Raw genomic sequence first — 11,759 nt, 5'->3', positions numbered from 1 at the left:
GATCTAATTGCAGATGTAATTTTGTTGAGTGTTTCTTTTTCTCTCTCTTTCTCATGAGGGTACATTTCCGTACCTTCTGTCTTTTGATGTGATGTACTAGGATCAGATAGGCCCTATGCATGTTAACACTACCCTCTCCTAGGATTAGCACATGTCCTCCTAGTATGAGTTTGCCTGCATGGTGGTGAAGTGCATAAGTGAGTAGTGGCGAGTTGCACGATAGCGAACTACCTACCTATTGAGGTAAGAAGAAATTGCCCTGTCCTGGCCGGGTAGTGATGACCTACTAAACCTAGAGTAATCAGAACGTCAAATGGAAAATTTCAGAGTTTTACCTTTGAACGTCGATTCTTCTTCTCAACGGCACTTCTTTCCCGGGAAATTCGGAATCCAAGAGGTTGGATAGTTTGCGTTAAATGTAGGTCATTTTAAAGAGATTCAAAATCTGACGGTTCGTTTCTTTACAGAACAAGACCCAATTGATTTTTTACAGCTGTATCCTCATACCTCAGGGTAAGTCGTACGTAGTAAGTTTTATACGATAGGCGTATCCAGTAAGTTTCAATTCAAAGATCCCACGTTTTGCTTCTGCAAGCTCTCAGAACAGCCACTTTATAAATCTTTTGTAAATTTTTTCGACTAGGCGGGGGACAAATTGTTATAGTGTTTGCCATTATCCGTTCTTGAACCGACCCACTACTCGGCCAGGATCAGCCCATCTCTTCTTACCTCAATAAGTAGGTAGTTCACTATCATGCACTTTGCCACTATGGTTCACCAATGCACTTTGCCACCATGCAGACGAACTCATACTAGGAGGACACGTGCTAATCGTAGGTGAGGATACGTGTTAACATGCATGGGGTTTATATGTTCTTAGTATGCCACATCAAAGGACCAAAGAGAGAAACAAACCCTCTACAAATTTGTTTCTCTGCTGTTCTGTTTGAAGTTTAAGGTTCCAAATTGATACTCTTTTTTACCATGTGACACGTTTTGGTAGGATCCACACATCCTGCTGTTTCTTTAGTACCGTAAACTTCATGTGCTAAGTGGGTGGACAAAATTGGAGTACTAAAATGGGCCAAAAAGAATTTAAGGTTAAAATTTGCTATTCCTCTACTTTTAACATTTTAGTTAGTTCCTTTACTTTTTTTCTTCAAAACTTAAGCGTTAAATAAAAATATTTTGAAATAAAAAAAACTCATAGAAATAATTTTGAGTTTAATTGAATAATTTTAAAAATATTAACAATTGAATTTGCATTTTAAATATAAAAATTAAAAGGATTAAATTTCTTGAAATAGAAGTAAAAAGAACAAATTTCAAATAGATTTAGAATATATTTTAATCAAAATTTAAATACTAAAGTAGAAAATTTGATATAATGAAAGGTGGAATCGATAATGAATATAATGCTTTACTTTATCTATGCATAAATAATATGCCATAATAGCAATCTACAAATACTTCGAATATTCAATGAGCCCCAAAAGGTTGTTGAAGAGTCTGTTTCTGACATTCATTATTTGTATCTGTGATCACTACTAATCGATTGCGTTTCACAACTTCAACGAACTGCATAGCTCTTCTTAACTGTTCATATGCAAAAACATTTACATCACAATATCACCAACGGTGAGTGAAAATAAGACCAAAATTTAAAAAAAGAAAAGAAAAAAGGTCAACACTCAACAGCAACTTTGGAGAGAGAGAATTACCATGGTGAGGAGATGAAGATGGTATAATTAATTACTTATCAGACAAGTAAATATTCGGACAATGGGGCGGCACTCGTAACACTGATCCAGCATACCGCAGCAATTAAATTTGCTATTCCAATTGATGAGTCTGATAAGAAGTGAAGCCTATGAGCATTACTGTCATCTCTGAATCCCCTAACTATCATTACCTGTCCAAAACCAATTCGGTTGCTCAGATATTACATGCACAAACCTTTATTGGAAGCTATATCACTAAGGTTCGAGGGTGAGTATTCACTCTGGGTATATGTCCCAAACATTTATGTTTAACTTTCTTCTAAATTTTCTATATATTTGGATGATCAATCATGAATTCACCAAAGGCACGCGAAACCTATTTACCCATACTCAGGAAACTTTACTAACTAAAATGACCATATGTGTGAAACGTTAGTTTTTCCTTTCGGCCTAACAAAAAAATGGGGATAGGAATTGCAAAGAGAAATAGCATTGAAAAGAGCTAAGCCTGAATATGAACCTGAGAGATTCACTCTGCATGCTTAAAATATTTTTGAAGATCCGCTGAATGTAGGAAGCAAAAACTGGAACCAAAGCCCGTAGAGACAATAGGTGAGGAATACATGAAATCAGAAGCGGATAAGGCAGAAAAAAAGCCCCTTTGTCTAATGCAGTTGTCAATCACACAATATGATAGAAAACTTCTAGGGAAAAGAACTAAAAACTCTATAGTCAAAAAGTATTTGCTAGATTATATGTTGTACATAAAGTTTTAAAATCTTTAAAGCAGATAAATATTGAAAATAATTTGAAAATAAATAAGTTATAACTTATAAAGGATATATCCATAGAATTACCTATTTAAAGAGCTAACCTATTGAAAATCATAATTTCTTGTTTTTTAACTTCTGGGTTTGTTGTCTAAACCTGATTGTCTCACCACAAAAGAATCATATAATTTTCCATTAATGATCCTAAAATTTCATTGTTTTTTCTTCTATTTTTCCTCTACAAGTAAAAAAGCATATGTTACTCGATCCTTGAGTGTCAATGTGATTATGTGTCTAACGTAAGTATCTACAATTTTTTGCAAATTAGTCCATGTACTTGAAGGGTCATATCCTCATACGTATATCTAGCTATGCATGGGAACAGATAAAGAAAAAAACGAAGATCCGGAAAAACAGATAAAGAAGCAGCAAGTTTTCACTAAAGAATTTCATTACTATAAAATGATAATGATTTAACCATTCCTGGGGAGGTCAGATATGTAATTCTAGACTGTCATTGAATTCCTAAGTATTTAAAATAGAGATATGTGCAATCTGTAATTTATTTATGAAAGCTAGCCATTTTGCTGAATTTTTTTCCCTAAACTTTATCATGGCCCATTGACTTAAGTTTGTATTGCTGAAAACCGTAACAAACCTACTCTCCACCCCCCTCCCCACTGTAAGATTATAAGAAGAAATCAAGAATGAATTCATTTTTTTATTAAAACAAAAACTATCTTAATACATGCAGGTTTGCATGTATTTATACATGCACGAGGGCTGAAGCTGACTGACGCTACAGCTAACTTTCTAACTGCTAACAACTTTAAGTAACAGCTTAACTGCTAACAGACTAACCGCTAACAGACTTACAACGGGTTTGACCATATTAACTCTAACACTCTACACACACAGTCAATGAAGAGAGAGAGATAGAACGAGAGCTCCATGTCTAGTGTATATTCTTACTATCAATCGCTTTCTTCATTGTCAATTGTTGCCAATTTATCCTACGAGATACAATCCCCAATGCAACATTACGAACCTGTTTACACATGAAATTTGACAGGATTAATCCTGCATCAACAAACACAAACATGAAACAATAAAATTTTCCTACTAAATAGAATGCATAAATACCAACATGATCTCTGTTACCTCATCAAACACTAAATTGATAAACCTCAAAGAAAGCATGAGTGTAAGAACAAGATATCTCAAAGGAAGCATAAAATATCGCAAAACAAATACCAATTGTCCTCAGGTCGTGGCTTGCATTTTGAACAAGTTCAGAGCATAAATTACATATAATTTTTTTTAAATGTTACATCACTGAATTTAACAAAAGAAGTTTAAGAGTATTTAATAATTAAATCTGAATTTTGAAAACTGAAAAATGAATGATCTAAATTCTTAGAAATAAAAGTAGAGGGACTAAATTTCAAATGTATGAATGGTGTAGGGACTTGAAGCATATTTTAACCTATTAAATTAATATATATAAATATATAAATGACCGAACACAGTTTTCCCTTCTCCTTTTTTTTTAGATGCTCCACTACAGTGTGACAGTGATTCGAACAAATAAGTTCCGGGAAATGGAAAACCAAGAACCAACCCCGACCCAACCAAATCAACGACTCGGCTCGCCGAGTCAAGAACTGCCCTCGACTTCTTCTAATGAACAAACTCAGAAACGGAACCGCCCTGAATCACCGCAACGCAAAAGCGACGATTCTGCTCAATCCCCCAAACGGTCGAGAAACGGCAGCCTTCCTCCGCAGTCGTTTCCTCAAGAAATAATTTTTGAAATCCTCTTGAATTTGCCCGTTCAATCCCTCCTCCGTTTCAGGTGTGTTTCCAAACCCTGGAAATCCCTCATAGCTGACAATTTCTTCATCAAAAAGCACCTCAAAAGAGCCCAAAACGACCCCGAATTCTCCAAAAAGCGAGTCTTAATAAACACTTCAAGCATCCAAACTGGATCCAGCATCAAATCATGCTCCCTTAAGTCTATATTCGAAGACCCAAATGTTAATACCACGGAAATCGAATACCCATCGAAGAAAGCTTCTCGTTATGATTGGATTGTGGGCTCATGTAATGGCTTGATTTGCATAGCTATTAGAGAAGATACAGTCCTTTTATTAAACCCGACTTTAAGGGTTTCCAAAAGGTTGCCTGATTTAGGGTTTAAGAAAAGGAGGGGTTGCTATACTGTTTATGGGTTTGGTTTTGATGCTTCCGGTGATGATTATAAAGTTGTTAGGGTTTTTTGTTATCAAAGTAAGGGCTTTGAAGATGGTTACGAGAGTATAGTTAGGGTTTATTCAATGAGAACTAATTGTTGGAGAAGGATTCAGGATTTCCCGTTTGGGGTCCCTTTTAGTGAAGCTGGGAAACATGTGGATGGGACTTTGAATTGGGCTGTTTTAAGTAGACAATATAGGGATTTTTCGTGTACTATTGTCTCCCTTGATTTGGCTCAGGAGACGTATAAGGAAGTGACCCAACCGTGCTATGGCAACGGTGCAGGTGAAAGGATATTAGGGGTCTTGGATGGATGTCTATGTGTGCTTTGTAGTTATGGGAGATTGTATGCTGAGGTTTGGGTTATGAAAGAATATGGAAAGAGAGAGTCTTGGACTAAGCTGGTTACTATTCCATACACACCGATTCCTGGGTATGAAATGTTTTTGACACCTTTATCTGTATCGAAAAGTGGTGAGATCTTGTTGCGTTTTGAGGTGAATATGCTTCTGTACAATCCCGAGAAGAATATGTTCAGGATTCCCATGTTTCCTTATGATGCTTTTTCTTATATTGATCAACAAGAAGTCTATGAAGAGAGCCTTGTTTCGCCGACTGTAGTCAATCAGCATAGATGAATGGTGTCAATAGCTAACAAAGATAAAGGTGAATTTGAACTTTCTTCTTTTGCATTTGTAATTATTCTGTGCCTTCTCTGTTGGTTCATCCATTTGGTTTAGTTTCATCATATTGAATTACTTGAATTTGTAGGACGAGAATATATATTGGTTTAGGATCTTGAATAGTTCCTTTCATCATAGTTGATTGATATATTAACCTCAATTAGTCTGCTGATACGATGGAATCTCTATCCTTTTGTCTTGGTTGCTGCAAACGTGGATTGGACTATATGTTTGTGATGTTTAGTTGTAACTTGTTTCACAATTTGTATCTTCAAGCTAAAGGTTGAATGACTTGATGGCACTTAGCCTTTTTCACCTTTAGGCAGCCAAGGAGAGTGGTCTTAAAGATGCTCATCTGCTCATGTATATTATTGTTTAATCTTTACAGATAGGAACGTAAAAGGAGTACTTGATTTGGAATATGATTCATTTAATTAAATCTTTAAGATGGGCTGCAGGTTGCATTGTTTGTCGAAAAGTATAACTCCCAATTTGGGCTACTGATGGAGTTTTTGCATGTTCAGCTACAAACTTTCCTCACTGTTTCGGTCAGTTTCGGTCATTGTTGTTTTCACTCTTAAACCTTCTTGTTGATTAGGTTACAGTTAGTTCCACTTTCTGATAATTTTCACTCAAATCGTGTCATGTTTTTTAGCGTTGCAATATGTTTGTCACTGTGTAAATCTGTCACTGATTATTTTCAACTTGTTCTGCTAATGTAGTTTTAACTTTGAATGCTGTTTTGCTGTATACATATTAGCAGGCACTGTGTAGTTATATGTTTCAAATTAGATGTAAGAGTATGTTTTTTCTTATCAATCTAATTGCAGATGTAATTTGTTTCTCTGCTGTTCTGTTTGAAATTTAAGCTTCCTTCAATCAAGTGTATCCAAATTGATATTTTTTGCCATGTGACACGTTTTGATAGGCTCCACACGTCCTCCCGTTTCTTTAATACCGTTTACTTAAAGTGCTAAATCGGCGGACAAAATTAAAGTACTAAAATGGGCAAAAAAGTATTTAAGGTTAAAATTTGCTTCTTAAATTTAATTCCTCTACTTTTATTTCTAAAAATTTAATTTCTCTATTTTTAAACTTCTAAGTTTAAGTTCAATTAAATCCAATAAATATATTTTAAAATAAAAAATGCTCATCTGGTAATTGCAAAAATACTTTAAAATGATGTTGGATTTAAATGAATAATTTTAAAAATATTAACAATTAAACTTGCATTTTAAATTTAAAAATACAAAGATTAAATTAATTGAAATAGAAGTAAAAAGATTAAATTCTGAATGTTCAAAAAGAATATAGACTTGAAATATATGTTAATCAAAATTTAAATACTAAAGTAGAAAATTTGATATAATTAAGCGTGATATCGTTAATGAATATAATGCTCTACTTTCTTTATGCATAAATAATATGCCATAATGTATAGCAACTTACAAATACTTCGAATATTCAATGAGCCCCAAAAGGCTGTTGAAGAGTCTGTTTTTAACATCCATTATCTGTATCTGTGATCACTACCAATTGATTGTGTATCACGACTTCAATCAACTGCATAACTCTTCTTAACTGTTCATCTGCAAAACCATTTACATCATACACATCACCGATGGTGGATGAAAATAAAAACAAAATTAAAAAGAAAAAAGGTCAACACTCAACAGCAACTTTGGAGAGAGAAGATTACCAAGGTGAGGAGATGATGATGGTACAGTTAATAACTTATCAGACAAGTAAATACTCGGACAATAGGGCAACACTCGTAACACCAATCAAGCATACCACGGCAATTAAATCTGCCATCCCAATTGATGAGTCTGATAAGAAGTAAAGCTTATGAGCATTACTGTCACCCCTGAATCCCCTAACTATCATTGCCTGTTAAAAACCAATTCAATTGCTCAGATATTGCACGCACAAACCTTTATTGGAAGCTATATTACTGAGGTTCGAGAGTGAGTGTTCAATATGGGTACATGTCCCAAACATTTATGTTTAACTTTATCCATTTGGAAGATCGATCATGAATCCATCAAAGGCACGAGAAAAATGACTGAATGTGTGAAATGTTAGTTTTTCCTTTTGGCCCAATAAAAAACTGGAGCAGGAATTGCAAAGAGAAATAGCATTGAAAAGAGCTAAGTCTGAATATGAACCTGAGAGATTTGCTCTGCATGCTTAAAAATGTTTTTGAAGATCCGCTGAATGTAGGAAGCAAAAACTGGAATCAAAGCCCAAAGAAACAATAGGTGAGGAATACATGAAATCAGAACCGGATAAGGCAGAAACAAAGCCCCTTTGTCTAATGTAGTTGTCAATCACACAATATGATAGAAAATAACTTCTAGGGAAAAGAAATAAAAACTCTATAGTCAAAAAGTTTTTGCTAGATTACATGTTGTACATGAAGTTTTAAAATCTTTAAAGCAGATAAATATTGAAAAATAATTTGAAAACAAATAAGTTATAACTTATAAAGGATATATTCATAGAATTACCTATTTAAAGAGTTAACCTGTTGAAAACCATAATTTCATGTTTTTAACTTATGGGTTTGGTGCCTAAATCTGATTGTTTCACCTAAAAAGAATCATATAATTTTCCATTAATGATCCTAAAATTTCATTGTTTTTTCTTCTATTTTTCCTCTACAAGTAAAAAAGCCTATGTTACTCAATCCTTGGGTGTCAATGTCATTACGTGTCTAACATAAGTATCTACAATTTTTTGCAAATTAGTCCATGTACTTAAGGGTCATATTCTCATACGTATATCTAGCCATGCATGGGAACACTAGTACGTCAAGAAAAACGAAGAGCCGGAAAAACAGGTAAAGAAGCAGCAAGTTTTCACTAAAGATTTTCATTACTATACTATGATAATGATTTAACCATTCCTGCAGAGGTCAGATATGTAGTTCTAGACTGTCATTGAATTCCTAAGTATTTAAAATGGAGATATGTGCAATCTGCAATTTATTTATAAAAGCTAGCCATTATGATGATTTTTTTCCCTAAACTTTATCATGGCCCATTAACTTCAGTTTGTACTGCTGAAAACCATAACAAACCTACTCTCCCACCCCCACAACCATCTTTTCTCTACACACAATCAATGAAGAGATAGAGATAGAAAGAGAGCTCCATGTCTAGTGTATATTCTTACTATCAATCGTTTCCTTCATTGTCAAGTGTTGCCAATTTATCCTACGAGATACAATCCCCAATGCAACATTACGAACCTGTTTACACATGAAGTTTGGCAGGATTAATCCTGCATTAACAAACACAAACATGAAACAAGAAAATTTTCCTACTAAATAGAATGAAGAAATACCAACATGATCTCTCTTACCTCATCAAACACTAAATTGATAAACCTCAATGAAAGCATGAGTGTAAGAACAATTTCAGCCACTGGGACACCAATATATCTCAAAGGAAGCATAAACCACCGCAAAGCAAATGCAAGTTGTTCTGGGGTTGTGGTTGCTAAGCAAAGGCTTGCACTTTGAAAGATCTTTCAAAAAAATAGAGACCTAACTGAGAATAATTAAGAGTATTTGTTTCTCAAACACAATATGTCTGAGCTACTATGCAAGACATATACATATTTGAGTAGTTATAGAATTGCCTATTTAAGTGGTAGAAGGTTTTTGAAAGTAATGTTATATCATTTTTTTTTTACTTATGTAGCAAGCAACTTACAATGAATGTTAAACATGATGCTGTGCTAGCAACAGACAATCCCTTCCTTGTAAACTGTAATGGTCCTAGCTTCATGATTAAATATGAATAGCCACTTAATGATTTTGGAAGATCAGGCAACCCTGTCAGTGAAGATGGTGGGGTTCTTGACTGAAGAAGTTGTGGTACACCATCAGTACCAAGCCCTGACAATACGAATAAAATTCCACAAAGTAGTGACACCCTTCCCAATTGATCCTACAAGAATTGCTGGACTCAGTATGCCAGAATTAAAAAAGATTATTTAATCGGTAAATTTTACTATATGCAACTAGTACGGGCATAATGTTTCCTAGTACTATGCAAGTTAAACTTGAAATGAAATGTGAAAGATTGGAACACAGTTTAAGGCGCACAGAACAACAATGCAACAGAGTAAGCAACCAACAGCCGTCACAGTTTAAAGGATGTCTTTAAACAATAGCATATTTTGAAACCAGTGCTTGGACAGCAGATGACAGAACCTTTGACAAGTAAATATAAACTATACCAACGTTTGGCATAAAGAAATAATCACTAACTACAAAACTAGATTAAGGAAAAAGCTGAACTTGATCAAGTTCATTAAGGAAAAAGTTCAAAGGAATAACATGAAAGTTGCATTGAGAAACTGAATAATTTATCAAAACATACTTCACTCTAGCAGCTAACAACTTTAAAACCTTACCATCCACACATTTTTTGGGAGAAACAACATTGACAAAAGAGCAATGTACGCTACCAATCCAAAACGAACTGCTATTTGGGCACGTGCTGGTAAAACAACTAACGCCAATAGCCATACCTGCATTATGAAGATTAGTATCTAAGATACTGGGAAACACTCTCACAACAAAGTTTACACATATTCTCTCTATATTTTCCCAATAGCATGCACGATTAAGGCATAAGTCATAGAGAAAGAAAACCTGAGGGCAACTCACAATGCTATAACATTCAGCTAAATATTTAGGTGAATTCCTGAACTTACAATATTTTATAACTTCATCTGGACATTTACCAAATTGCGATGAGGAAAACCCATTAAGAAAAAAGAAAAAAAAGAAGAAGCCAAATAACTTATTCATTCATGACACTCCATAACGAAACTAATCTAATCAACCCACAAGCAACTTAAACCATAAAAACTGTCCCCCCCAAAAAAAGAAATCAAGATTACCAAGTAGCCAACTATTCAAAGAACTCAATTTGGCCAATTTCATCATATTTTACAATCATAAAAGATTGAAATTGTAAATCTTTACCAATTTGATTCTAGGGTCCACTGAATGCAAAAAAGTGGTAGGTGAAGAAATGAACTGGCAAATGGGACTCGAAGTAGCAGTTGAAATCAATCTCAAAACTTTATCAGCTGCTAAACCTCCAGTGGGCAACCAGCGCACCCAGTTCCCTGCTTCACCATTGTTACTTCCGGTTGATGCTTTGACTTCGAAATTCCTTTTCTTTGAAATAAAACGAAAATTGGGGGATTTACTGCAATATGAAAGAAGGGGTAAACGGTTGGGATGCTTTGGAGGGAAATTTAAAATCCGGGTAGCAGTTGGGTGGATTAGGGATTTGAAATTAGGGCTCAACACGAAATGGAAAGGGGATTTAACCGTTGGAATTGGACTGTGAGTGCGGTTCATTGGGGGGTTTTGGTGGGGGAGAAGATAATGGAAAGGCTTATATTCCTTTTCAATTTGTTGATGGGTTGGCGGGTAATTTAGCTAATATAACCGGAATTTGGATCCTTATCATCAATCACCAATCCCACCATTGTTCTAGATATGAGAGTTCTAGCCCTAGCTTCTTCCATCTCTATTCCCTAACGACAATGGATATGTTTACATGCCCGGAAGTGGTTTACCAAACGGGTCAAATCGGGTCCGATTTGAGTTCGGTTTAAACTGATATCAATATTATTATAGAAATAAATATTTAGGATGTCCTCGTAAGTAATTTAGTTCTTATATTAGTTTTGCATTTTGTGTTTTATAAATTTTTTTGCAATGTATATTATAAGCTATAAGATATAATTTAGTTGAAAATTAAAAAATTAATTATTATAAATGTAAATTAAAATAATTATTTACCTATAATATCCATTATAAACTCTAAATAAAATTTAACAAAAGTTTTAACAATATTATAATTTTAAATACTTCATTAGTTTAAAAAATATAATGCAAAAATATTAACATCCATGAATGCCAAAATCATATAATATTTGAAATTGAAAAAACTATATGAAGTAACGTTACCTTCATTTCAAAGTATATCACCAAATCACATTTAAAAATAATAATTATTTATTTTACATAATATTTGATAATTCAAAATAATAAAATTAATTAAACATTTCCTTAAGGGGTGAAATAAAAAATGGGGAACAATTTTAGATTATAAATTTTGAAGGTCTACATATAATTTTATCATTATATTAATTTATATATATATTAATTTTAAAAGAATGATGTATTGAATTTTTTGAATAATTTTATTATATATTCGATCATATCTGTTCTTTTTTTACATAATATGAGGATAATACATTTTAAGCGCAAGGCAACAATGTTCATATTAAAATACTCA

At 33.8% G+C, this 11,759-nt stretch overlaps 2 protein-coding genes across 6 annotated transcripts; one reads left to right on the top strand and one right to left on the bottom strand.

The window, feature by feature from the left end:
- Window positions 1–1,893: 1,893 nt before the first annotated feature.
- Window positions 1,894–11,029, bottom strand: LOC105800329 (protein ABCI12, chloroplastic). 4 transcript variants are annotated; one of them, XM_012631374.2, is made up of 8 exons: window positions 10,430–11,020; window positions 9,853–9,969; window positions 9,147–9,383; window positions 8,794–8,958; window positions 8,605–8,680; window positions 7,596–7,660; window positions 7,127–7,317; window positions 6,766–7,016 (listed from the first exon to the last, which is right to left on the bottom strand). In XM_012631374.2, exons 1-7 carry the CDS (start codon window positions 10,811–10,813, stop codon window positions 7,165–7,167), a joined length of 1,197 nt encoding a protein of 398 aa, XP_012486828.1. In that variant the 5' UTR covers window positions 10,814–11,020; the 3' UTR covers window positions 6,766–7,016; window positions 7,127–7,164. The 4 variants fall into 4 exon arrangements, with proteins under 4 accessions (XP_052476846.1, XP_052476845.1, XP_052476847.1 ...); XM_052620886.1 differs by lacking the exons at window positions 6,766–7,016; window positions 7,127–7,317; window positions 7,596–7,660 and adding exons at window positions 1,894–1,912; window positions 2,242–2,305 and having other exon boundaries at window positions 10,430–11,026; XM_052620885.1 differs by lacking the exons at window positions 6,766–7,016; window positions 7,127–7,317; window positions 7,596–7,660 and adding an exon at window positions 2,157–2,305 and having other exon boundaries at window positions 10,430–11,028.
- On the top strand, window positions 4,023–6,310 carry LOC105800331 (F-box/kelch-repeat protein At3g23880). Of its 2 annotated transcripts, none has more exons than XM_012631378.2 (2): window positions 4,023–5,410; window positions 5,886–6,310. In XM_012631378.2, the coding sequence occupies exon 1, from the start codon at window positions 4,045–4,047 to the stop codon at window positions 5,380–5,382; it is 1,338 nt and encodes a 445-aa protein (XP_012486832.1). In that variant the 5' UTR covers window positions 4,023–4,044; the 3' UTR covers window positions 5,383–5,410; window positions 5,886–6,310. The 2 variants fall into 2 exon arrangements, with proteins under 2 accessions (XP_012486832.1, XP_012486833.1); XM_012631379.2 differs by having other exon boundaries at window positions 5,816–6,310.
- Window positions 11,030–11,759: the final 730 nt, after the last annotated feature.

The sequence above is a fragment of the Gossypium raimondii genome, chromosome 9, assembly GCF_025698545.1.
Source record: "Gossypium raimondii isolate GPD5lz chromosome 9, ASM2569854v1, whole genome shotgun sequence".
NCBI lineage: Eukaryota > Viridiplantae > Streptophyta > Magnoliopsida > Malvales > Malvaceae > Gossypium > Gossypium raimondii.
Note: the sequence above shows the minus strand (reverse complement) of the source record. Positions and strands in the feature narration are given on the sequence as shown.